The 27,788-nt window shown below is 39.0% G+C and overlaps 1 protein-coding gene and 1 pseudogene across 1 annotated transcript in view; one reads left to right on the forward strand and one right to left on the reverse strand.

Annotated features, from left to right (window-relative positions):
• Positions 1-201: 201 nt before the first annotated feature.
• On the reverse strand, positions 202-1,767 carry LOC134363297 (spermine oxidase-like; annotated as a pseudogene).
• Positions 1,768-4,764: 2,997 nt separating this feature from the next.
• Positions 4,765-27,788, forward strand: part of NPHP1 (nephrocystin 1) — a 50,342-nt gene continuing 27,318 nt past the window's right edge. Inside the window, exons 1-11 of the mRNA XM_063078171.1 lie at positions 4,765-4,845; positions 8,226-8,299; positions 12,223-12,283; positions 13,667-13,791; positions 15,938-16,151; positions 17,380-17,481; positions 20,776-20,873; positions 21,194-21,236; positions 22,637-22,724; positions 24,569-24,663; positions 26,672-26,800. Of these exons, the coding sequence (XP_062934241.1) occupies positions 4,777-4,845; positions 8,226-8,299; positions 12,223-12,283; positions 13,667-13,791; positions 15,938-16,151; positions 17,380-17,481; positions 20,776-20,873; positions 21,194-21,236; positions 22,637-22,724; positions 24,569-24,663; positions 26,672-26,800 (1,098 nt within the window). The 5' untranslated portion in view covers positions 4,765-4,776. The remainder of the gene's footprint in view (positions 4,846-8,225; positions 8,300-12,222; positions 12,284-13,666; positions 13,792-15,937; positions 16,152-17,379; positions 17,482-20,775; positions 20,874-21,193; positions 21,237-22,636; positions 22,725-24,568; positions 24,664-26,671; positions 26,801-27,788) is intronic.

The following is a 27,788-nucleotide window of genomic DNA, read 5'->3' on the forward strand; positions in this document are numbered from 1 at the left end:
GGAGAGGAGGGGAGGCACAGGGAGGTCAGCGGTCCAGGCACAGGTAAATCAACAGGCCCCACCCTGGTCATCACTGGCATGGAAAAAAGGAAAAGCTATAGGGCTGGGTCTGAAGCCAGTCAGGGTGTCTAGCCCTACAAAAGTTAGGCAGTCATGAGTCAGTGGTTCATTATGGAACATGCTCAGCAGTGAAGACAGCCCTCAAGTTCCCTGGTGGAAGAGGTCTTGGTATATCTCAATAATGGCAGCTTGGTGCTTGCCAGAGAGCAGAGCACCATGGGTGATAGAGTAGTACTTGGTGGTGGCTGGCCTCACCCAAGAACAGGACCTGCATGGGCACTGTCTTAGAGTTCTTGTAGGGCAGGGGCTTGGCTAGCTTCTCCACATTTGCCATGCTCAAGTCCAACTGCATGTACGAAAGCTTTGGAAGTAGGGGTTGCTGCCCTAGGCCGAGCACAGGATTCGCCAGGGTTTTGGAATGTTGGGGTCCCAGTGAACTGAACAGTATCTTTGTGTAGATCTTGGCCACTGCCTCACTGTCGCACTTCACCATGATGAGGGCCTCCTCCCTGCAGATCTAGCCACTCAGCACAGAGCCATGGTTCTCAGGCAGGTAGAGGACATTGAAGCTGCAGATCTTGTAGTACCAGAGCTTAGGGGGTGGGGCTTTCTGCCTTGCCCTCCCACACAAACTGTAGGCTGTTGCACTAGGCCCCAGACAGGCTCCTCAAACTGAAGAAAGATCTTGTTAGTGGTGCCAATGCCCAAGCAGTGAATGGCACCCACCTCCATGGGCAGGCCTGGCCTGAAGAAGCTGGTGCCTGCCTCTTGAGCATGCCCAGTGACATGGTCATGATCACGTGGTCCACTGGGATCACCTTGCAGTCCTTGCACTCCACCACCCTGGCCGTCCACCCTGGTGTCATGGTTGTGGTTGCCTTCGCCCCAGGTTTCAATGTCAGGGCCCTGAGGTGGGCCAAATCCTGGACCCAGTGAATGCAAGGGACAGGCTTCCCCAGCTGGATGATGTGGGAGGGGATGCCCTTGCCTCCACAACCCTCATGAAGCCCAAGGGGATGATGTGTTGGGTGCCAGGGATATCAGTCTACTCTCCAAAGGTGCTCAGGGACACCTGTGTGAGCTACTCTTAACAGTTTTCCACCTTCAGATACTGCTGGATCATGGTGAACTTCAGGACTTGGTGGCCTCCACATTGTCAGGGTCATCCCCGATGTGGTTTCCACCTCCTCCTGGGTGAACACCCGCATGCTGTTTTGACTGTCAGCATTGACTGGGTTACTATGCAGGAAGAACTGGATCAAGTTATAGACCTCATTTGTATAAATCGCTGAATTCCTCAACCACATCCTTGAAGATCTTGTGGTCATGGTTGGTAAAGTAGCAGGCCATGCCGTTCTTGGAGTAGAGGCTGGCTGATGGGGCCCACACTACGCTCCCCATCAATTGTCTCTTCCAGGAAGCTGTTGGCTTCTGCTCGATGATAGATGGGATTCCCATGGGAGCCATGGATCCAGGTAGCTCCCAGTTCAAAGGTGGCATGCCCGAATTACATGCTCTGTACTTGGCTTCTGATGTGGCTGGAGGCCTTGAAGCCCAGTGACATCTGTAAATGCCTGCTCAGAAGTGCTTTGGCCACAGGCCAGCCAGGCTAGTGCCTGTCACCATCACAGTAGGCTGTCCCCTTCTCCACAGGCCACAACTGAGAGGATCATCTGCACTGTCACCAATGGATTCACAACTCTGCATACCATCCACACTTGCCTCCTAGGAACCTTTGCGTACTGAGCTGGGGGAAGTTAGTCTCTTCAGGGAGCAGTGAGCTGCGCTCTGGCCTTGGCAGCCTCTGCCTCCGCTCCTCGCCAGCCTCCTGGTTTCCTTCTCCAGCCGGACCAGGACATAGGGGCCCAAGCCAGCTGCTGTGGCCTCTGTGGGGCCCTGTTCCACCTGGCCTTCCCACTGCTGCCTTTCTTGAGTTCCTCAAACTTCATCCCTTGGTCCTCTACTCTGTCCTCTTCTGTGACTACACCAGCCATTCTCTTGGCTTAACTAGCACACCCAAGCAGACCACCTTCAAAATCTTTCTGTCCCACTTGATTCTTTTCTTCAGTTCCAGCCTCACACTTTCAGCTGTCTAGTGGACATAGTCAGTGGATGACCTTACTCTAGAACTCAAACTTCAGTGTATCTAATTGTAAACAGTTCATTTGGCAGGAAATTCTGTCCACCAGGTAACACTTCTGTGATAGTAACTGGTACAATCTCATGTTTCTAGTCTGTCACCCTAACATCTTGTACCACAGGTCCAAGCAGCGCCTTGCACCAAGGTGCACATAAATATTTCTCATTTTTATCTGAGGCGGATTGTTTTCTTTATCCTAAGACCCTGAAATGGCAATTCTGTTCTCTTTGCTATAATCTCCTTTTATTTGGTTCTGAATTACCTTGTTCCACTAGTTCTTTCTACATTATGTCTTTCTCAGAAGCCCTTAAATTCTTTTTCAGTGTCTCCTGTGAGGAAGCAATACAAAATTGATACTCATTTTAACACTGATGGAAGTAAATCACGATGTGTTTTATGAAATAGCTTGTTTTCAGGAGAAAACTTGGCTGTGGTTTGCTTTCCTTTCTTTTGCTACCTCACTGCAAATCGTTCTTGTTTTAGGTGACTTTGATTTTCATAATGGCATCAAGGGATGACTACAAGAAGCACCGACCAGAAGCGAAAAGAAATGCAAATTAGTGAAAAAGGAGGCAATTAGCCAGGTAATCACATCCCTTATAGCACAGTGAATACCTGAATGTTACTCCTCAAACTTGAATGTGCACATGAAACACTGATTTTCTAGGTCTGTCGTGGGACCCGAGAATATGCATTTCTTACAAGCTCCCAGGTAGTGACGATGCTGATTCAGGAATCATGAGTAATAAATGCTTGTAACTAAAAAAGTATGGTTCAAAAATGCATAAAGTCAAAGTCATCTTCTCATCTGAGGTGAACAAGAGTAATAAACTTTTTTGCACCCTTCCTCATTGTTCATACATATACACATATTTCAGGAGTTTATTAGCTTATTTTTACCAACATAAAATTATACTATATCAATGACCCTATAACTTTTCTGCTTAAAGTATGGGAATCCCTATAAATCAATATACAAAATGTTTTTTCCCCAACTTATTTATAGATGTACATTTAGTTTAAAATAAATGAGGATTTCATAGATTGCTTGTTTTTAGTGCAATCTATTTTTTCGTTTTTGCTTACCTCCTATAAGATCCCCTCTAATTACTGATTTATTAATCCATTTAAAAATATTTTATAGCATTCATTATTTTCTCATTTGTTGTTACAAACATTTTTAATGAAAATACTATGTATTTAAGTGAATTTTTTAAGTATCATGAGCCATAATGGAGAAATAAAAATATGAGCTACAACAAAACAGTACCAAGTATTGTCAAGGATGTGAAGAACAAAAACTCATACACTGCTGATAGAATATGAATTAGTACAACCACTTTGGGAAACCAGGAGGTATCTATTAAAGCTGAACATAAAACATGCCCTGTGATCCAGCACTGTGTACGTTTGCCAAAAGACACCTATCAGAATGTCCTTAGCAGCACTATACTAGCCCTAAACTGGAAACTTCCCAGATGCAACGTCAAGAAGCCAGTATACACTGCATGATTCCATTGTATAGTCCGAAAAGAGGCAAAATGTTCATGCTGTTAGGAAAGGACAGACAGTCTTTACCTTTTGGGAGTGGGGGTGGAGGGATAGGAACTAGAAGGAGGAGACTTTCAGGGTGCAGATAATGTTCTTAATCTGGGTGCTGTTGTGTGCTGTGTGTGATAATTCAGTGAGCTGTACACTTTGGTCTGTGCACTTTTCTCTATGTGTATGATACTTGAAGAAAAAGTACATACATAAATGACAGTTCAGCCTGGCCTGTGGCATCAGTTTATGTGTTGTACTGAAGAACACTCATTTATATTAATGCGGCCCATCATTTTGAAGGTGAGCTCAGCTCATCATCATTATTCAAGTCCGATTTTGGTACAGTGGAGTTTGGGAATTGGATTTATAGGATGTAGTCCCACTTGGGAAAATATTACTACAACCTCCCTGAGAGTCATGTAAAGTGGGGATCATATGAAAACTCGTTCTCTTCTCACAGAATACAGACAGAATCACCATCCTACAAAATTCGGAATGTACAACGTGTTAAAGTAGAATGAAATGCAGCTTCAGCAATGCCTCAAATGGCGAAGAATTAAAAACTGCCTTTGAAGTGAGTACGCAGCGGAAGGAACCACGCGGCCCACGAAGGCCACGCGGGAAGACTGGCCTTACGATTAAGGAAAGAGTTTAAGATGGTCTAGTTGTATATTAAGATTTGTTTAGCAAAACCGTATCAGGAAACAAATGCCATAAAACGGTACCCAAACAAGACCCGCGTGGCAATACTGATGAATCGTGGCATGTGCTGTTTCGGATGCCGTGGCCGCTCCCCAATCCTTTGGAATTGGCGAGGAAAGATGACTCCCTGGGCAGTGAGCCTGAGTTGAGAGCTCAGGACCAGCGGGGTGGCGAGGGATGACTATCGCCGGGTAAAATCGTCCCCACACCTTCCCGCCACCAGCCCCCGGGGCAAGTCGGGGCCGCGGCGCGCGGCGTGACGTCATTTTCCGGCGCCGCCGCCTCCTTGGTTTCCCTGGCGACCGGCGCGAGCGGGCGCGGCGGCGAGCGAGATGCTGGGCAGGCGGCCGCGCGATCCCCTGCAGGCCCTGCGGCGCCGCAGCCAGGAGCTGAAGCAACAGGTACGGTCCGTCCGTGCAGCCAGGGGCCCGGGCACCGCGGGGCGGCCTGGGCTATCTGCAGCGGCCGGGAGGTGGGGCGCAGCGGCGCGCGCGGCGCTGTCCTCGCCGTGACCCCAGCCCAATCCTCGAGCCTGCCTCCCGCCACTGCCTTCCCGAGTTGTCACGCTGCCCACCCCCCAGCATGCCAGCACCAAACCCCGACCTAACCTCTCCCGCTCCCAGCCCAACCCCCAGCCACCGGCAAACCTCCCGAAAATCGTGACCGTCAACTAAGCGCCCCCTTGCCCCAACACCTCAACCTCTAACCCCAACTCCCTTAAGCCACCTCACCTCCCAATCTAAATTTTTAACATTTCCAGCCTACCTCTGCGCCCACCACCCCAACACCTCCCCTCCACTCTCCATGCCCCCTTTCCTTTGAGCCTGCTTCCAAGAACTCAAGCGAAATCGCCTTAATATGTAAGAAGAATATTAAGATCCGACAAGTGAGCAAAGGACATGAACTAAAGAGGAAATACAAGTATCTCAGAAAAGAGTTAACTTCAAAAATAATCAAGGGGGCTGGCGGGTTAGTTCACCTGGTTAGAGTGCGCTGATAACACCAATGTCAAGGGTTCGGATCCCTGACCGGCCAGCCGCGCCTGCCGTCTCCTCCCAGCCCCCCAAAAGATAATCAAGGAATTGCAAAGGAGATAAGATATCACAAAGATTTCGGTACTGGGGTGGGTGTGATGAAACAGGCACTTACACTCACTGCTCCAGTGTGTTAGGTCCAGCATTTCTGGGAAACAGCTGGACGAGATGTAGCCAATATTTATGCGCCAAGGCTGGGTAATTACATTTCCAGGAATCCATCATGAGTATTAATTAAAAATTGGGACAGAGATTGATTTGTGTAAGTATTCATCACATTGTTATTTATAATAGAAAAAAACCAGATACAACCTAAATGATCAGTAATAGGGGAACAGATAAATAACTTATGTTGAGATATAATACTGTGATTACAGTTTTGTTAAGGAGATTTTAATGTGTTAGGGAAAATATTTGTGATAAAATGTCAAGTTAGGAAAAGAATATAAAATGGAACATACGGTATTTCAGTAACTTTTTTTTAATGTTCTAATTTTTATTTAAGTTAAGTTACTGGCAAATTTTATACACATGCATTTATTTATTTATAACTGCATAAACTAAGTTTTGGACATAATCTCTGTATAGATAGATTTCCTTCTCTTTTTGTGAGGGGTGGGGGGTGGGGACAGCTGGCCAGTATGGGAATCCGAACCCTTGACCTCGGTGTTATCAGCACCATGTTCTCCCAAGTGAGCTAAGCGGCCAGTTTGATTTCCTTCTCTTGTTGAATATTAATATCTTTCTCTGCCTCAAAATGCTAACTTAGGGCTGGCTGGTTAGCTCAGTTGGTTAGAGCGTGGTGCTGATAACACCAAGGTCCAGGGTTCAATCCTTGTACCGGCCAACTGCCCAAAACAGACAAAAAAACAAAATGCCAACTTAAAATTTCTGATTATTCTTGAAAACATACTTTGAGTTTTTTATTTGGGCTAACTCTATTTTATTTTATTTTTATACGGGTTTAATGCAGTTTCTTTTACATTACTATTTTTATAAATTGACACATAAAACTTGTACATATTTGTAGAGTACAGAGTTATATTTCAATACATGTATACAATATGTGATGATCAAATCAGGGTAATTAGTATATCTGCCATCACAAAAAAATTATCATTTCTTTGTGATGAGAGGATTTAAGCTCCTCTCTTCTAGCCATTTGAAAACATACAATAGATTATTAAGTACAGACACCTGGCACTCCTATAGACCACTAGAACTTATTTTTCGTATCTAGCTGTAATGTTATATCCATTAATCAACCTCTGCCTATCCCTCCCCTTCCCAACCTCTAGAAACCACATAATAACATTTTTTCTACATATAAGGCGCATAGAAAAAATGTAGAAGGAAACATGCTAAAATGGTATCTCTGTGTAGTAGATGATTATATTCTTCACCCTTCAATACTCCAAATGTATATTACTTTTTAAAAATAAGAAAAAAGTAAATAGCAATTAATGGGTTTGTTTATTTTCTGAAATTCCTATTTCACTAATTTTATTTTTTTTAAATGTGATCTATTACCAAATATGTTTCTACTAAATTTATTTTATAATCTTTGGCAGAGAAGAGATTTAGTGATGTTCATATATTCAGTTTTGGACTCTTGTTTAAAAAGTACAAAAGATTTGGTGGATAAATATTTAAATGACTGGGTATTGGAATCATAGTGGTAAAACAAAAGCAAAGTAGTCTTCTGGTAGAAATACAAATAAAACTTGGTAGGGCATTGACTTCTGCTGAGCTTTGTTAACTTTTTCATATGGTTCTGTATCTAATTTTAAATTTAGTGAGACATTAGTAGAACTAGGAAAAGTTTCAGAAGTAAACTGTAAAAATGTTTATTAAAACAAAAATAAAACAAACTGTTGCAAGGATTATTCAACCTGGGGAAAAAATGGCCTTTTGATACCCTAAATATCCAGAAAGAGCTTTTGGATAGTATTAGCTAATTCTTCCAATTCTCCACAGAGGACACCTGAAGCAAAACATGGAACAGATTTCCAGCTTGGTGTCCATGTGACAAGTAATCAGTGTTTCATCTGGGTCGTGCCTTTGATGACTGGCTCTGTCACTGAATGTATGAATATTGTAATAACACTCAGATGGAAGCCAAATAGCAAAAGCTGAGAAGCTAGTGAAATTTTATTTCTCTTTTTTCCATCCATGTTATCTTCTCCACATAATCTATAGAAAAGAGAACAAAGAACTCCCTGCCTTTGTTATGGGTACATTGACAAAGTTACATGTAGTGTTTGTAAAATTCTCGTGGTACATTATTTAGGGGGAAATGCATTGATGACTGCAGTTAACTTTGAAATGCATAAAAGAGAAGATGGGGCTGGCCCGTGGCTCACTTGGGAGAGTGTGATGCTGATAACACCAAGGCCACAGGTTCAGATCCCTATATAGGGATGGCCGGTTACTCACTTGGCAGAGCATGGTGCTAACAACACCAAGTCAAAGATTAAAGATCCCTTTACTGGTCATCTTTTTTTTTTTTTAAAAAAAAAGAGAAGATGGATTGATGGATAGTTAGATCCAATAAGTATAGTAAAATGTTAATGGTATAATCTAGGGGGTGGGTATATGGGTATACACTGTAAAATTCTTTCAATTTTATTATATGTTTAAAAGTGTTCATTATAAAATATCGGAATGAAAGAAAAGTAAAATTTTATATCCTAAGGTGATATGGTATTTAACAATGTAATATTTTAAACTGTCTCCTTTTGTCATAGGTTGATAGTTTGCTTTCTGAAAGCCGATTGCAAGGAGCTCTAGAACCCAATAAAAGGCGAGATATTTTCCAAAGGTAAAGTATGCTAAATTATATAAGCTTTACAGGAATTGCACGTGTATTTCAATGACTAGTATTTAAGGCATAGAAATTGTTTGAGGCTGGCTGTCTTTTCTCTCTCTCTCTCTTTTTCTTTTTATCAGTGCAATATCCAGTGAATGAAATTTTCAAACATCTATTTAAAAATATTTCATACAGTTATCCATATCTACCAGTTCTAAATATTGGAGTAAGATTAAATAAAGAATTGTAAATGTTAAAAAGAAGGAAGGCAACTCACATTTATTTTGTACTCTGTATGTGCCAAGCATTGTACTCCATATTCTACAAACTTTTTCTTAATTAATTTTCACATTAAAACTGTGAGATACTTATTAATACAGATGAGAAAATTATGATTCACAGTGGCTAATAAGTCTAACATTACTTTACTGTAAGACATTAAAGTAGGAACGTTATAAAAATGTTTTAAGACAGCTGAGAAAAGCAGAATTTAACCAAGCAAGGCAAAGGCACTTAACTGTAGTCTCAGTGGAGGCACAGGTTTTGGTCCATTGGAATCAAATGGAAGAATCATATAGTGGCATAACTTGGATCCAGAAGAAACCAGCCTAAACCTGATGGTTGTGGACTTGTTGCTGTTGTGACAGCAACTATAAAAGCTGCTCAGGGGCCGGCCCCGTGGCTCACTCAGTAGAGTGCGGCGCTAGTAGCACTGAGGCCTCGGGTTCAGATCCTATATAGGGATGGCCGGTGCGCTCACTGGCTGAGTGTGGTGCGGACGACACCGAGCCAGGGGTTACATTACCGGTCAAAAAAAAAAAAGCTGCTCAGTGCAAACATTCAGTGGCTTAGGCAGAATTACCCTTGGCCTTTGTAGCCCGTATCCTGTCAACTGTTCAGAAATCTCTGTCTGTAAGCAATTGGTCCTTGCTTGAGATAGTGACTAACTCCTTTGAGATGACAAAACTGTTCTCTAGGTGGGTGAGTGCTTTTGGCTTTGTTTTTATTTTTACTTATTTTTTTTTTTTAGATCCCTGGGAGAGTTTAAAATTAAATCGACACGATGAACCAAATCTGATTAGACTATTAATATGTTTATATTAAGTTTATTTTTTTCTAAAGAAATTATTTATTTTTGATTATACATATTTATGGGGTACAAAGTTGTCTATTATTATTTGTGTACAGTATGTGATGATCAAATCAGTATTTTTAGTATGTTCATCATTACGAATTATAATTACTCTTTGTGTCCCTTACCCAATTACTCCCTAACTTCCCTCTCCCTCCCCACTTCTCACCTCTAGTAACTATAGGTCTGTTCTGTCCTGAAAGTTCAACATTTTATTGTGGTCGTCCTTTCTTTCTTTCTCTCTGTTTTTGTGTTAAGTTTAGGGCATCATTAAGATAATCTGCATGTTTGGGGCATATAAAGAATTTATAACATTTAAAAGAACATGAGATTCATTCTATTAATTTAATTGACTCACTAGAATTGTTTGGAAGACTTTTATTTAAGTCAGGTATTCAAAGTACTTAAAAGCAAAATAAAATATAACTAATTTTAAGACATCAGATGGAATTTAATTTATAGTTATTGGTAGGATTGATTAAGGAATTTAGTTCAAATTGAATTAATCAACAATGAAAGAAAAAGTGAAGATGATTATAGTTGCTTTACTAGATTTGAAAATAGAGTAAGATTTATAGGCTGAATTTTGAAATTCTAGGGAGAACTAGGTTTTAAAATTTTATTCTAATAAACTAATAATTGCTTTGAAACCCAAGTAACAATAGTCTTTGCTGTGTACGAAAAGATCCCTTCACAGTTATTTAAAAACTCACACTGACGTTTGCATGTCTGAAAAATGTTGTTTGCCCTATGTTTAGTTAATAGTTACCTGAATATAGAATTAAAAATAATTTCTACTAAAACCTTTGAGGACATTGTTCAGTTTTCTTTGCATGCAGTGATGCTGGTAAGTCTGATTATCATTTCTTTACAAGTGACCTGTTTTTGCACTTTTCAGCCTTGGTGTTTTGAAATTCCCTCTTCAAAGCTTAGATGTTATGGATATGATTTAATTTATATAACATAATACAATATAATATGTAATATATAACTAATATATAAAGCAAACCCCAGCCATTATGCATGTCTTTTCATTTGTAGAATTTCATATGCTTCCTGCCCCAGGCAGACTTTAATTAACTCTGCGTTCTTCATATCTGCTGACTCAGATCCTGGCATGTTCTCCCTGGCAGATCATGGCCCTTTGTGCTAATATGGCTTCTTCCTCTCCTTGTGGAAGAACATGCTTCCATAAATGTGTTGAAATCTCTTGTTGGCCAGTGGTTCCTCTTTCATTCTTTTCAGTGCTCAGGGTTTATTACCTTTTAAAAGGTTTTCATAATTTTTTTGTGGGGTTCCAGGAGGCAGTGAAGATGAGTGTGTACTTGGTTTTTATCCTGAACCAGCAGTCTTAAACAGTCTGAGCTGTTTGAGGATTTTAGTAATTTTACAGATATGAAGGAGATAATTATAATAAAGAATTTGTTTTATTTGTGTATTATATAAAAACAGTTTTCCGTTCTGGCTCTTAAGTGAAATTTCTGATTCTAAGTTTCAGTAAAGATTTTTTTGGTCAAGTAACAGGATACCTGTCAAAGTAAGTGGATTTACTGTCATGTTAGTCTCATTTGACAAAAAGTCTGTGGCTGCATCCTCCCAGGGCAGATCGGTGGCTCATGATGTCCTCAAAGACCAGCCTTTGTTGTCGTTCTGCTCTGCCATCCTCTGATTGTTGGCCATGTTGCTCTTCATAGTCACAAAGGCCTTAGGCATCAGTATCTAAGAGCAGAAAGCGGGAGGGATTCTTCTCAGGCATGGTTAGGGAGGAGAGTGTGGGAGGCAGTCCCCAACATACTTCTTTTATGTTTGGTTGGCCAGCCCTGGGTCCCATGGCCAGCCTACCTGCGGTGAGGCTGACAGCGTAGGTGGCAGTGGGAAGCAGACCGCCAGCAAAGAGGAAGGGAGGGGCGAGTGCTTTGGGAGGCAACCAGCAGGGTCAGCCACAGTTTGATGTTTCCACTTCTCTTTTCTGCACTTTTCATGAAGGATTTTTGACCCCCCTTTCACTGCTTTATTTCATTTCACTCACATCTGTAAGGGAAAAAAAAGAAACTACTCAAACAGCATTTTTAAAAAATGACTTAAAAAAAATCCACAGTTCCAAATCTGAAAAAGGATTGGATTTTTAAAAAATCTATCATTAGCTATAGCCCATTTTTTTTGGTTGTTTTTGTACTACTTATTTGGGTGTCTAAGACTTATGCTACATTATATGAGCTGTCTGTGGACTAACTGAACACTGTACGTGTCTGGACAGGCCAACTTCAAAAGGGGATTCTGCTGTGGTGGGAAGGGGCTGGCTATAGAATCCTAAACTGCCTTTGCGTTGTTATGCTGCCAGTGGCTAGCTCTGTGAACTTGGACACTTTCTAGTACCTTACTTTCTTCAACTGGGGTGAGAATTGTTATGAGACTTAAGCGAGGTGATGCTTGTAAACTGCTTAACAGTATGCTTGGCACACAATACATTTTAGTTGTTATTATCATTAGTTGTGTCTCTGTGACTAGTTCCTAAATTTATGGAATTTTAGAGGTGGAAAAGCATTTTAAAGTCCAGTGTTCTTCCTTATTTTAGAGATGGGAGACAGCTGCCCAGAGTCATTGAAGGTTTCTGAGCCTTGAGTATCATGTCTGTATACCTTAGAGTTTGGCTATGAGGATCGTCTTAGCCAATGGGTGGAAAAGCATCTTCATGCAATGGCTAATTGCCTTACCTACTCAAAGACTGTGAACGATTTTATAAAATAGCTTTCTGGTTCTGACACTAGAAATCAATGTATTTTCTTTCCTTTTTAAAATTTAGATGTATCCAGTTAAAACAGGCAATAGATGAAAATAAAAATACTCTTCAAAAATTAAGCAAAGTAAGTATTACTGTTAATCATATTACCAAAAATCTCTTCTTATACAAATATTTTTCATTAAGTGGAAATTAATTCCATCCAGTAAGTTCCCAGGTTTGCGTTATGGTAACGTTTAAGGGCAGTCAGAGCTGACTTGCCCAACAGGCTTACAAAGTATGTACTTCAGAGCAGAAAAGCCAGGGCTCTGAATACCAAAAAAAGTTCGGCTTTGATGAGTTAACCCAGTACTGAGGACTCAGAAAATCCAGAAGAAGCTATTCTTATTTTTGCATTGTATAAGTTTTATGTTTTACAGTTTAGAATTGTTTTTATTTTAATTCCATTGTGGGAAGAGAGTACATATTCTGGCCCTGAGAGTAAGTAGTAAAGAAATCTCTTGTATCACATGGCAGCTCCGATATCAATGACTCTGCAGAAATAGGAGGAACGAGCATTTACCCTTTGCAATCCCTTCAGGAATTTTTTTTTTATATGAGCCTGAGCTTCAGTTAGTTGCCCAGGGCCACACACACAGCGTTTAGAGTAGAAGGACAATTTACCTTTGATGATCCCTTCAGGACTTTTTTTCACATGAAAGTGAGCTTTAACTAGGTGTCTAGGACCAGAGACCCACAGAGCATTTAAAATACAAAGCGTCTGAAAGTCATCTCCCAGCCCATTTGTGAATCCTCTTTACAGCATCTGCGATAAGTGGTTACTGAACATCTCTTCTGCATTTCTTCAGTAAGGCGCAGAACTTTTCAGCAGGGGAGGCAGAGTAACCCTAAGTTTGAAAACCTACTTATTTATGTTTCATGGATGAGAAAACTGAGGCTCTCAAAGGTAAAGCAACCATGTTTCTCTGTCTATAAATGGCAGAACTTGGGATTGACACCTGTCTTTTTGTCCCTAAAGCCAATCTTCTGCCAGAACCTATACCTTACTGACTATGGAGGATCTGCAATACTTAGTAAGAAAACAAAACAGAAACAGACAAGTGGTATAATTTTACTTTTTCATTTGGTTGGCATTCCAACTCAATCTGCATTTCTTTTTTTTTTTTTTTTTTTTTTTTTTAAAGATGACCGGTAAGGGGATCTCAACCCTTGGCTTGGTGTTGTCAGCACCACACTCAGCCAGTGAGCAAACCGGCCATCCCTATATAGGATCCAAACCCGTGGCCTTGGTGTTATCAGCACCACATTCTACCGAGTGAGCCACGGGCAGGCCTAATCTGTATTTCTTTTAAATCTTATTTATTTCCCTTAGGTAGGTGTAATCTCACATTGATATTTATTTTGTCCTATAGGACTTATTGGAGTTTTTCATTGTTATTCTTTTAAATAAATATAATAGGAAACTGAAGTTAGTTTTTCAATGAAATAAACCTATATTCCTTCATAGGCCGATGAACCTGCACCTGTTGGGAACTATAATCAGAGGAAAGAAGAGGAACAGAATCTTTTGGATAAGCTTACCCACCAACTGCAGGAACTTGCTGTGGCCATAAGCAGAGAAAATATAACTGAGTATGCTTCTTCTCTTACTTTCTTTTTTTGTTGTTCTTGTTTCAGATATTATATCACAAATAGTTTTATTGTTTGACTCAAAATAAAGACATATAACAATATAGATATAAACAAATGACACCAACAGCATAATCAATCAACACCTATTTATTGTGTATAGTAGAATGTGTTAAACCCCATGAGAGATGTAAAGAAGTATAAGTCATAGTCTCTGCCCTCAGATAATTTATAATGTAGTATAGGAAACAAAACAGACCCGAAAAGCTAAATGAGAAATGTTAGAGAATAAGGATGATGCCTTAAATGTCAGTGTTGATGTGTAGAAGGAAAATGATTGAGGTTGTTTACTTGATAGTTCCCCTTTTCATAAATATATTTTAAAAATTTGAAACAGAAACATGCATTATTTTTCTGCTGGAGTGAATGTTAATAATACCTTTTGCAAATTGCCAAGAAGACCTGAAGGTATAAACAAACCCAATTTGTGGGAAGCAAAAGAAAAAAAAAATTCAGACCTTTCAAATGCCTAGCTTTTACATTATACCCTAGGAAAAATGCTAAAGGATGTAGATACAAGGAATCTAGAATTTCCACGGATTTCTAGTACTGAGAATGACAGAGAAGCTCGTATTGGACTCACCTTCCCACAATAAATAACTATAAAATCTGGACAAAATATACAAAACAGCTGTTTGAAGAAGACATTGTCCATTAACCAAGCTGGGCTGATATCCCTGATACACAGAGACACATGAGGTGAGCCCTGCATTCACCCAGACCTTCTTCCTGGGGATAATTTATGGACTATGGTGCAGAAAGGTGGGTCCCAAGTAGGAAACAGCAGTCTCATTGTACTGAGGAGACAGAGATCACATTTTAGAGTTGTTAAGTCCTCTGGGACTTGTGGAGCGAGGTGCCATAGAGAGAAGGGAGTTGCAGAGACAACTCCAGAAATTTGAATGGACTCCTGGTCTACATAGGGTATGATTCCAGAAGGCCTGGCAAAAAGCATTTGCTAGAAGACTGAGAGTTTAACAGATTCTGTAGGTTGCACAGTCCTGGAAAAACACTGGAGTTTGTACTAGCTAGAGTAGAGACCTTGGTGAATGCTTCAGGCATTTAGTGGAGATCACAGAAGGCCCATTCACTAGGAGTAAAGAAAACTCCATAAGAGTAACAACCATGATCTAGAAATAAAGACAAAACTGAAGTAGATCTTCTCCAACAATGCCTAAAAGCAGACCTTAACAGGAACAAGGTAATTTAGCAGTGTAACATAAAAAAATTCAACACTCTTTAGAGGAAGATGACATAATCCAAAGTCTCTAAATATGTCCAGTACTGTGTTCCTCACAATATCCAGTAATTAAAAAAATTGCTAGAGATGCAAAAAAGGGGGAAATAAATGATTGATAAGTAATAAGGCAGTCAGTAAAAGCAGACCTAAATCTGTTCCAGATAGTGGAGTTAGCTGACAGGAACTTCCAAATAAAATGATTAATATGTTAAAGAAAATAGAAGAAAAGATGGATAAAATGGGAAAGTATAGTATTTTAAGAGAACTCAAATGTAAAAAAAGAATCACATGAACGTTTTGCAACTGAGAAATATATTTGATGAAATAATGGCTGAGCACTTCCCAAATCTGATCCAATCTATAGATTCAAAAAGCTGGAAAAATGTCTTATAATCTAGAGAAAAAGTAATTAGTAGGAGTTTAGATGACCCAAATGTGAAAATTAGCAAATAAGAGCTATAAAACAATAATTTTCAATATATTAAAGAATTTATAGGAAAAAAACGGACAGATTGGATGCTTTAAGCACTGTGTAGTGATGCTGAAGCAGCGTTTGCTGAATGGAAGAATCCAGGACTTGACTGCAAATCTCCTGGCCTCAAGTCTAGAGCATGCTCTAGCATCTGATGTATATGACTCTGATACGCTAGCTGCTTCTGCACTCTCAGTCCCTCAACTCACGTATGCCTAGCTAGATGGGAGAAACCATTAGTTGCACTTTCCCTTATTTCTTTCATTTGCCAGCTCCAAATATGGGACAGTTCTTCTACATATAGAAGTCATACTCATACTTGGTCTGTTCTTATATGTTATTTCAAGTGATCCTAGTCATAGAAATATTTTCCGCAGACATGGGGCGCCTACTGAAAGAACAGATGATGACGATTCTTCTGAAGAAGATGATGAAGAAGAAGAAAGTGGAGAAAGCTGTGGTGAGGAAGAAGAGTCAGAAGAGGGAGAGGAAGAGAAACAGGAAAGTGAATCTCCCAGACATGCACCAAGTAAAGAATACATTGCAGTTGGAGATTTCACTGCCCAGCAAGTCGGGGATCTGACATTCAAGGCAGGTAGAATCAGACTGGATGCTAACCTAAGGATAACTGTGCATGCCTAACGGAATATGAAAGCTTCCCTGTACCCCTGTTTTACATATTCCTGATACTAGGTTTTTAAAGACTCAGTCTTTTAAATAAAATAAGTAATAATTATGATTTACAAGCAGTAGTAACATGAGATTCTATTATTAAAGTTACTTCTTCTAGAGATTTATGAAAATAGCTTTGATGTTGATAATTAATTTAGGGGTAAAATTTTCTAACTTATGTTTGATTGTCATCTGTATAAATTTTTTCAGGTAAGTTAGGGTAGTGTACATATCTCAAGACAGGAGAGAACACTTCGTATGCTGTTAAGTAGCAGCTCTTCCTGTTGACTCAGATGTGAAAGGCCTGCAGCCATGCTTGCTTGGTGTCTGCATAAGTAGGTGGCAGGTGGGATGAAAGAATAGTTATGGTTTTTAAAGGGATTTGAGACTATGCTTTCTGCTAGAGAAATGAACGAAGGAAATTTTAATGAATATATGAACCTTAGTTCTTATATTTATTAAACATTAAATTTAATAACTGATTAATAAAACACACAGGTATATTGTACAACTAATTACATGGTTTAATTCATAAGGTTTTTTTTTTTTTCAAATTTTCCCAGAAAATGCCATCAATATTCGACAGTAATGTATATTTTAAGAAAGTCTTTGCTTTTGAATGTCCTCATTAGTGAAAATCCTTTGTTCTTCAAAGATGGATTATATTTTTATGAATGGACAAGTGTTACTCAAAAAATATCTAGTGAATTAGGTGGGTATTTATATTAGGTAAATACTATTTTTGCTTCAAAATATGGTTTAACTTTAATAGAATTGATTTTCTTTGGAGATTTTTATGCTGCTTCTGAAAGACATTTTTCCAAAGAAAGATAAAAAATTCAAAAATATTTTACACAATAGCTGAATTACTGAAATAAGTATGGGGCCCTGAAAACGATTGTGAAAAATGGTTACCTTTTGAATATATGGGATGTTAAGCAACCAAAAGGAATAAGTCATTCATAGTCACATTTATAGTCACATAGGTTTAGGGGTAGGGTGGTAGGGAACTTTTTGATAAAAATTAGGATAAATAATGGATTAAGAAAAGACTGCATTTTTCAGCATATATTTTGAAGCATTAGTAATGAAATACATTCATAATTATGAGTTTTATTTTTAAATGTTCACTTTCTTTTGCTTTAAGAAAGGTGAAATTCTCCTTATAATTGAAAAAAACCCTGATGGTTGGTGGATAGCAAGGAATGCCCAAGGAAATGAAGGTCTCATTCCCAGAACCTACCTGGAGGTTAGTCTTTGTTCTTTATGCTTTCTTTTCTCCTTCAAAACTTTTCATTTTTTAATAAAACATTAAGCTGTATTCTTTGATCAACTGACTAGTGAATGACTTGAGATATAAAATTTGCTTTACTTACAGAGGGACAGGGTTTGGGAAATCATGGTGTATTAATGGTCCTGGGGCCTGGTAAAGTGCTGTTATGCATGTGAGCCCTGGAACTTTATCTCACAGTGAAGCTTTGTGGGTTAATGTGGGTCATAACAATTCATAGGAGTTTATTGTTCATTGTGAAACATAGCCACAGATAACTTTGTGTTAACGTCCACAAATATACGATGCTCTTACCAAAATGTGAACATAGTATACACACGTGTGTAGCCTATTTTTTTCTTATTTTATAATACAGCATGGTCATTTTCCATGGCAAGAAATGTAAGTATCTGTCTGGATCAGTACTGTCCAATAGAAATAGAACACAAATGACATATGTAATTTTAAATTTTCCAGTAACCACATTGAGGTGTCTTTTTCTGATACCACTTGTGACATTAACATTAAGTGGTGGTTTTTCTCTGGCACCAAATATGTGCATTTTCCACATTCAGTTCTCTGACACCAACTAGGTGTCCTGCAGTTCAATTCAATTCTGACACTAACTCCTGGAGTGAACATAGACCTCACAGCCTAAGGACATAGTCCCATAAGACCGCCCCCCACTTCAGACGCTGGTCACAAGTCCCAGGAACCACCCATACTTCTGACTGACTGGCTGTAAATTTAGGAGTTCTCTTACCTCCTCCTAAAGGGTTTGATCATTCACTAGAGTGACTCATGGAAGTCAGGAAAACACTTTGCTTGCATTAACCAGTTTATTATAAAGGATCCAACTCAGCAACAGCCAAATAGAAGAGATGCATAGGGCAAGGTGTTGGTGGGGGGCGGCTTGCAGGCCCTCTCTGTGCGTGCCATCCTACCAGCACCTCGATGTGTTCACCAGGCTGGATCCTCCCTGAACCCATCATTTGGGGGGTTTAATGGAGGTTTCATTAATGGCGTTAACTAAATCTTTGGTCTTTGGTAATTAACTCAACCACCAGTTCGTCTCCTTTTCCCTCCCCAGGGTTGGAGGGTGGGGCTGAAATTTCCAATCTCTAATCCCTTGGTTGGTTTCTCTGGCAACCAGCCCCCCTCCTGAAGCTGTCTAGGGGCCACCTAGAGTCACCTTGTTAGCATAAATTCAGGAATGGGTGAAAGAGACTCATTATGAATAAGAAAACACACTCCTTTCATTCAGGAAATTCCAAGAGTTTTAGAAACTCTGTGCCAGGAACCTGGAAAAAGATCAAATATACGTTTTTTCATTACACACATTAAAAAAAAAGTAAAAGAAAACAAGTGGAATTATTTTTAATAATTTTTTATATTATTCAATATATCAAAAATATTTCAACATGTAATCAGTATTTAAAAATATTGAGTAATTTTATTTTCTTTTTTTTGTATTAAGTTCAAAATCCAGTGCGTACGTTACATTTACAGCACATCTCAATTGGACTAATTTCAGGAACTCAGCCACATGTGTCAAGGGGCTGCTGTATTGTGCAGGGCAGGGCTAGATCCTCTTTTTCAATGGCAGCAAATATTCCATTCTCATTTAGATGGAAATTTAGATTGTTTCCAACCTATAATCACTACCAATTATGATGCAGAGAAACTAGGATTAGCTTCCCCTGTGAGTTACAGAAGATCCCCCAAAAGTAGCTTACATAAGGTAGTAACAGATTTTACACAAGTGTGGAAGAAGTTGGAGGCAGGCAATCAAGGATTGGTTAAGGCCCTATCTAATATTTTACTCCGTAGTTAGATGTGAGGTAGCTCTTCCTAGAGTTACCTCTTCAGTTTTAAGTCAGCTGCTGGATCTTTTAATGATTCCAAGCAGAAAAAGGAGAAATTCGGGGAAGAAGGAGTCAAAAGGCACGAGCTGCTACCTTTTTAAGAAAGTTTCCTGAAAGTTACACAAAAACCTTTCAGTTATATCAGCATTTGGTACCCTGACCAGCATTTAGTTTGCTGGCAACACCTAGCTGCAAGGAAGGCTTGGAAAATGTAGTCTTTTAGCTGGCTCATTGCTACAGTCAGGATTCTGTTAGAAAAGAAGTGGAGAGGTGGTAGCCAACCAGCAACCTCTGCTGTGATGAACCTGCACGTACGTCTGTGTGGACTTGCCCGGTTGTTCTCCTTTGACGAATCCCTGGCTGTTAGGCACTGGTTTTGAACAAAGGGCTTACATTTTGCAAATTTGCCTTTCAGAGAAGAAGTTATGCCAATTTGTACTCCCACAGCCAGCATCTGGAGAGCTCATTTCCCCTACATTTGCCAGTTAGGGCTGCTGTCAGTCTTTTTTTGTTTTTGCCAGTATGACCAGCAAAAAAACTCATTCTTGTTTTTATTTGCATTTATCGTACTCCTAATGAGTTTGAGCATCATTACATATGCTTTATGATCATTTGTATCTCTTCTTTGTGAATTGCATTTTCAGGGGTTTTTTGGCCATTTTTCTAAGGGACTTTAAAAAATCTTTTTCATGTTGATTTGTAAGAGTTTTTGTAATATTTTAATAATAAGTATACTAACGCTTAGAAATTGTTAGAAATTTGTGTTAGATATTTTCTTTGTTGGCTTGCAACCGTGTTTATTTTTTTATGTAGCTAAATCTGTCAGTGTTTTTATATATAATTTTTGGTTTTGGTATCATAATTGAAAAGAGTTCTCCCATCTCAAGATTATTTTCTTCTAATGCTTTTATATATTTGTATCTTTAGTTCTTTTTTTTTCATTTGAATAAATTTCATCTGGAATTTATTTTGATTAAACTTGCACATCAGTCCTTACCATTTTTCAAAACAGTGAAGTTGTCAATCATGTGTTGAAAATCTTTTTCTCACTGATTTTTATTTTTTTTAAAGATGACTGGTGAAGGGATCTTAACCCTTGTCTTGGTGTTGTCAGCACCACGCTCTCCCAAGTGAGCTAACCGGCTATCCCTACATAGGGATCCTAACCCTTGACTTGGTGTTGTCAGCACCACGCTCTCCCAACTGAGCTAACCGACCATCCCTATATAGGGATCCGAACCCGTGGCCTTGGTTTTATCAGCACCACACTCTCCCAAGTGAGCCACGGGCCAGCCCTTTTCCCACTGATTTTTGAAATGCCCATTATATACTAAATTCCCACTGGCATTTTTCTTGGTTGATTTTTGCATTAGTTAAAAAAGCACTTCATATTTCAATGATTTTTCAGCCTTATAATAAAGAAGGCCAAGAATCAAGTGAAGAGGGCAGTGAAGAAGACGTAGAGGTGGTGGATGAAACAGCAGATGGCACAGAAGTTAAGCAAAGGTACACAGGGGTGAGAGCATGTCAAAGTAGCTTTAGGAAACTTTGTGTTTATTTTTACTATTATAAATAATTCAAGAATTTCTTGAAGTGGAGACAGCTTGTACCTTGAGAGCTTTTCATGTTATTATTTGCTTAAAGATCGTTACTATAATTTTGTAATCATTTTTAGTGCACTTAGTTCTATCTTAGTTGTATCTGAAGACTTAGGTTTTCAGAACTTACTGCCAGTATGTGCTTTGTTCTTTGATTAATGAAGTCTTTTAGTTGCGTGAGTAGGCCTAAACTCTCCCTGCACTTACCTTGCTGTTTTGTCTCTCCAGAACTGATTCCCACTGGAGTGCTGTTCGAAAAGCTGTCTCAGAGGTTGGTATCTCCTGTCTTGTTAATGATGTCTCATTTTGTTACCTAACAGTTCTGACTGAGTTCAGATTCGAAACAGGATGGAGACTATGGAAGATAGTGGTGGATCTTACACTGGGTACAGGGCATGGAATGTACAGAGCGTAAGATTTATATTTCCAGTTAAGTAGGCCTGTGCTCCAAGTAGCATCTCTCATTAGGTCTTTTGTACAAAAAGTAGATCATCTCATTCGTGGTGTGATTTGAAGGCTTGGAAATATTCTCATTTACCTTACCTGAATTTTCCATCATTTGGGTGAAGACTGATGTTAAATTTCTGTTACTATTTGAAAATTTCTTTTTTTTTTTTTTTTTAATTTTATTTTGTCGATATACATTGTAGCTGATTATTGCTCCCCATCACCAAAACCTCCCTCCCTTCTCCCTCCCCCCTCCCCCACAACAATGTCCTTTCTGTTTGCTTGTCTTATCAACTTCAAATAATTGTGGTTGTTATATCTTCTTCCCCCCCCCCCGTTTGTGTGTGTGTGTGTGTGTGTGTGTGTGTGTGTGTGTGTGTGAGAATTTATACTATTTGAAAATTTCTGAAAAGCTCAAAAAGTAAGAGATTATCCATAATCCTATTATTTAAAAAAAATTACAGAGCAAAATGAAAATCCTTCCCCGACTCCCATAAGTAATCACCAGGAGGTTAGTAAGTATCTGTTTTAGTCTGTTTATTTGGCTTATGATTCTGGGATAGTTGCATCTGACGTGGACCTCAGGCTGCTTCTACTCATGGTGGAAAGTGGCAGGCAGCGGGGCGGGTACAAGTAGACCACATGGCGACAGGAAGCAAGAGAGAGAGGGGGGAGGTGCCAGGATCCTTTTAAACAATCAGCTCTCTGGGAACTAATAGAAGGAGAAGTGGCTCAGGCCCCCACCCCCCAGGGAGAGCATTAACCCATTCATGAGGGATCCGCCCCCATGACTCAATTAGTTTCCAACACCGCTACATTGGAGATCAAATTTCCACATGAGTTTGGGAGGAACAACACATCCAAACTTTATCAGTATCTTTCCTGACCTTTTACTCTACTTGCTGCTTATAAGGACATGCTTGTGCGTGTGAACACATACACAAAAAATTCATTAATTCTTCAGTGCGTATCATTTAACTCCTATGTTAAATGGCAGTACCCTGTGGAACAGGTACATTTGATAAGGGGTGTAATTGAAGCAGCTGGTCTGGAGCACAGAGAGGCCAAGATTCAGTGATGGTGTCCTCTCAGGAATTTGAGTTAAATTGCACAGTTCTTGCACTAAAGTCTGTAAAATTGCTATAGTGATAGAAAGAAAGTATTATAGAGGTGAGGAAACATGAGTGAAAACAAGCAAATCAATTTTGTTTTTACTTTCTTCAGCAAATAAACACTGTTGATGTGTTAACCACGATGGGAGCTATTCCCTCTGGGTTCCGGCCCGCCACACTCTTCCAGCTTCTGGAGGAAGGTAACACGTGTCTGTCAGCTATCACACTCTTTTAGTTAGGCAGTCAAGGTTTACATTTAATTTTTCTGTGCATAGCCAAAGCAAGTTACAGGAAAACGTTACATCTCATATCTCTTCGGAGCCCATCTTCTCCTTGTCCTTCCTGTGACAGTGAAGAAGGATCCCCGGTCCTATCGGGCCAGTCTGTTTACATGTGCTCTGGGTTCTGGCCCCTTGCTTTTTTTCAGAAACGTGACTCCTTTAGTTGTCAGCCCTTTCCTGTATCTTTAGCCTGCGCCTCTTACCCCTGGTTGATTCCCCCGTCTGTAGCACCAGCACCCCTGATGCCTCTCATCTGTAAGAACCAGCCCCTCCAGCCCTGTTCCATTCTAGCCGAAGCCTCCTTTTCTCTGCTCCTCTCCACAGCAAGACCTTTCCACAGAGGTGGCTCCTTTTGGTGTTTCTGTTTCAATATTCATTCTTGGATTTCCCTGTACTTGGCAAATGTTGTCTATAAGCTCATTTTAAAGAAGAGTCATGTTGAGGGGTGAGGGTCTCCCGTAAACCCGGAGTAGCTGAGTTATCCCCGCAAGGGCTGCTTTGAGGTCGCCCCTGCTGGGAATGCTCTTCTCAGCCCTCCCTCAGTGTCCAGCTCCTCATCTTCCTCAGGGAAAAGGCCACCTTTCCAGAGATGCCTTCCTTACGTAATGTAGACAATCCCTACTCACATCCACTTGGCATCCTGTATAGCTGTTAGCTTCTAATTATTTTACTTATTTGCTTATTTACTTACTTTTTTAAAAAAAATTGTTTTTCTCACTCAACTGTAAGCTAATGAGGGCAGGGGACATAGCTTTCTGATTCACCTTTGTACAGGGTACTTCAAAAAGTTCAGGGAAAGATTTTTATTATCTTTTAATTCTATGTTTCCATGAATTTTCTGAAGTACCATCGTATTTCTAGTTCAGCACAGTACCTGGCACAGGGCAGGGATTCAAAAATTATTTTGAATGAATAAATGATATTGTAATAAGTATTCTTCATTCCACTAACATGTGGAAGAAGAATGTAAAAATGCTTTTGTATGAAAGGTGAAACTATGAATGATTATGTATTTTTTCTAAAATCTCCAAAAAGTGTTTACAGATTTCTGCATTTTACAAAATATTTAAGTGGATCATCTATATCATGGGGCATGTCATTGTCCTAAAAGTCTTTAAAATCTTTTTTAAAGGTGCTTTAAGATGAGCTCTTATCTTGTTTCAATCCATTTCTGTCGCTTAGAGCAGAATACCAAAAACTTTGTAATTTATAAAGAAATAGAATTTATTTCTTACAGTTTTGGAGGCTGGGAATCCCATAGTCCAGGGAGCATATCTGGTGAGGGCCACCTTATACAGTGACACAAGGTGTCACATTGCAAGAATGGGCTGAGCAAGGAAGAGCTAAATTTCTCTCTCTCCTTATGAAGCCATCAGAACCATGCCCATTGCTCCATGAATGGATCAATCCATTCACAAGGGCACAGTCCTCACAATCGAATCACCTCTTAAAGGCCCCACTTTTTAAATACCATAATTGGGTTTCCCACCCTCTTAACACTTACAATGGAGATCAAGTTTCCAATACATGAACTTTTAGGGGACACATTTGCCCCATAGCATATCTTTAAGTTTCCTACTGTTGTTTTTATGTGTAAATCTATATTGGCACATCTGTCTTGGAAAGCAAGCTCCTAGTAAGCAGCTTAGCATTTTGGAAGTGTGTGATTCTTAAGTTTGTAGTATAACATCATGGATTTGGGGTTTTGAATTTTAGTCCTTTTTTTTTTTTGGTAAGAAAATAAAGGAAAGTTATTTTTGCAGGGAATCAATTTCATGCAAGTTACTTCTTACAGCCAGAGCTCACACCTTCACAACTGGCCTTCAGAGATCTAATGTGGGATGCTAAAGCAGGCACTGTAAGTACAGTCTCTGTCGGTAAATTTGTAACTTTGCCAGATTTTGTCATGGTTGCAAGTATACAGATAGCTTGTAAATTGATTAATGCATTATAGAAAACAAAAAATTGTTTCTGTACTGTAATTCTGAAACAGTAATATTTTTATAGCTAAGGCAAAACTTGGACTTGTCACCTTGACTTTGTCTTGTTTCTCTTCTCCATTGCTCTGTTCTTTCATTGTTACAAAGGAAATAATACTAGGTTTCTATATTAATCTTTCTTTGTCTCAATTTCTTCATCTGCAAAAAGGGAATAATAATAATAATAATAATACTTCCAACATAGGATTGTTGTGAAAATTACATTATATGTACGAGAGGCTTAGAACAGTGACTGGCACTTGATAAGAACTCAGTAAATGTTAGCCGGTATCAACATTATTGTTAGTGCTAGTAGTAAGCAGCACATTATTCTAATTAGGCAGGAATGAAGAAGTTGGCAGGACTTTATGATTATACTTTTTTGGGTAGTGCTAAGAGCAAAGGATTCCTGGTATCCCGGTATTTGAAGTTGGAAATATTCTTGATATTTAATTCTGCTCCCCTCCTCTTTAGCAGATATAAACCTCATTAGAGCACACCACTCCCCTTCCTGTTTACCTTCTACTTTTTCTCCCCACCTTCCCCAGGCCTCAAGTTTAGAGTAGAGGACAGTGTGGTCAGGTTTGTGGGGAGGGATAGTGCAGAATTTTAGTGCCCTTTTTTCTCTCAACTGGAATATCACCTGGAACATTCTTGGTATTATGTATCTTTTATTGCAAGTCAACAAAGATGTTATATTTGGTCCGTTTAGTGTGCTAGTACTTGCATAAATGGCATTTAATTTTAGGAACTTGGGGCTAGCCACGTAGCTCAGTAGGTTAGAGCGCAGTGTTATAACACTAAGGTTAAGGGTTCAGATCCCCACACCGGCCAGCTGCCAAAAAAAAAAAAAGTGGTAATAATAAGAATAATGATTTTAGGAAATTGTGCCCAGAGAACTAAATATTTATCTCTCATTTCTTAAATTGAAAAGTTGACAAACCATTAGATATTGAGTTATTTTCTGCAACAGTATAAGTTATTTAAATGAAAAGGCTTGTGACTATAAAGGAGAATGTAAACATTAATTAAAGCTGTTTTTAAGAAATAAAAAATAAATGATTAAGTTTTATAATGATGAATATGCTAATTACCCTGATTTGATATCACACATTATTTACATGTACTGATATTCAACTCTGTGCCCCACAAATATGTGTAATCAATACATTTCTTTTTTTTTTTTTTTTTTGTCTTTTTCGTGACTGGCACTCAGCCAGTGAGTGCACCGGCCATTCCTATATAGGATCCGAACCCACGGCGGGAGCGTCGCTGCGCTCCCAGCGCTGCACTCTCCCGAGTGCACCACGGGCTCGGCCCGTAATCAATACATTTCAATAAAAAATAGAATACCAATTTGTTTACTCACAATCTGAACTATACCTGTGAAGTGGATTTGAATAATCACATCAAATACTGCATTTTCTTTGTCAAAACATCGATATAAGAAGCCAAGGAACACTGTAAATAATTGCTTGGAATCAAAGCAAGGAGGTGTTAGGTGGATGGTATTAATGGGTATTATGTTGTGGTAGCTTTCTGTACATTCTGTAGAATGAACCTGGGGACTGGAACACATTGATTCTGTAGTCAGGTCATATATTTTACTGATGGTACTGACTGTTCTTTTTATCACAATTTTTATGTATTTAAGAAAAAATGTAAATATTTCAAATATAACTTTATGAAAAATTCACCTAAAATGAATGGTTTTGATTTTACATGAACAAAGTTTTGAAACTTTTCTCGTGTATGTGTGTTTGCGCAAAAGTTTTTCTTTTCTTTATATACATTTTGTTAAACTGTATTTATAAAGGATGCTTTGGAAAGTGGATCTGTGTTATAAATGGTAAAAGTAAACTTCTTTATAACCCATTTTTCTTTCAGATTAGGTCAAGTCCAAGTCGTGTTTCATTGATTCTGACCCTATGGAGCTGCAAAATGATTCCTTTTCCAGGAATGAGCATTCAGGTTCTGAGCAGACATGTACGCCTCTGTCTATTTGATGGTAGTAAGGTGAGCTTATTGAGGAACGGGTCAATTCACACCAGGATGATGGAAAAACAATTTTTAAAGCCACATATTACACATGTACTGCATTAAACACGTACTTTCTTTCTCTCAATTGCTCTCTTTCTCTCTCTATATGTATATACATGTATACATGTATAAAATATATATGTATATATATATGAAATAATATGTGGTAGAATGCAAAATCACACTGGTTCTGATGACGTAAACAGGTTCTGATGGGTTAAATGTAGGTTTAACCCCTGGCTCTTTCAGTTGCTGAATGTGCGATGTTAGTACATCATGATTAGCTCCTCTGAGCCTTAGATTTTTTCACCTGTAAAAAGTTACTGATACCTGTCGTCTAGTGTTGTATACAGTTGAGATCTTAAGTGTAGACTGTTGTGTTTTTGACAAATGTACACACCTGCATAACCAGTGCCCCAATGGTATGGATCATTGCTATCACTATACAAAGTTTCATTGTGCCCTTTTCCATTCAACTCCTCCCTGATTTCTAAGAGTATTTTTTACCCAGTACCAAACAAAAGTTTGAATGATTCTTAAAAAATTAATTAATTTTTTATGAGATACAGCTTAAATAGTACTTAGATGGAAATTTATAGTTTTAATTGCACATATTAGAAAAGAGGAAAAATTAAAAATCAGTGATCTAAGCTACCAATTCAAGAGTCTAGAAAAAAGAAGAGTGAGTTAAACCTGAAGAAAGTAGGAAGGAGGGAATAATAAAGATAAGAGTACAAATTAATGAAATAGAAAACAGATGAACAAAAGAGAAAATAAAGATAAAAGTTGATTCTTAGGAGTCTAATAAAATTGAAAGATGCTTAGTAAGACTGATCAAAAAATTTTAAAAGGAGCAAACAAATTATCAATATCTGACATGGAAATAGAGACATTATCACAAATCCTGCAGACATTAAGAGGATGATAAAGGAATATTATAAACAACTTTATGCCAGTAAATTTC

The sequence above is a fragment of the Cynocephalus volans genome, chromosome 14 (assembly GCF_027409185.1).
Source record: "Cynocephalus volans isolate mCynVol1 chromosome 14, mCynVol1.pri, whole genome shotgun sequence".
Taxonomy (NCBI): domain Eukaryota; kingdom Metazoa; phylum Chordata; class Mammalia; order Dermoptera; family Cynocephalidae; genus Cynocephalus; species Cynocephalus volans.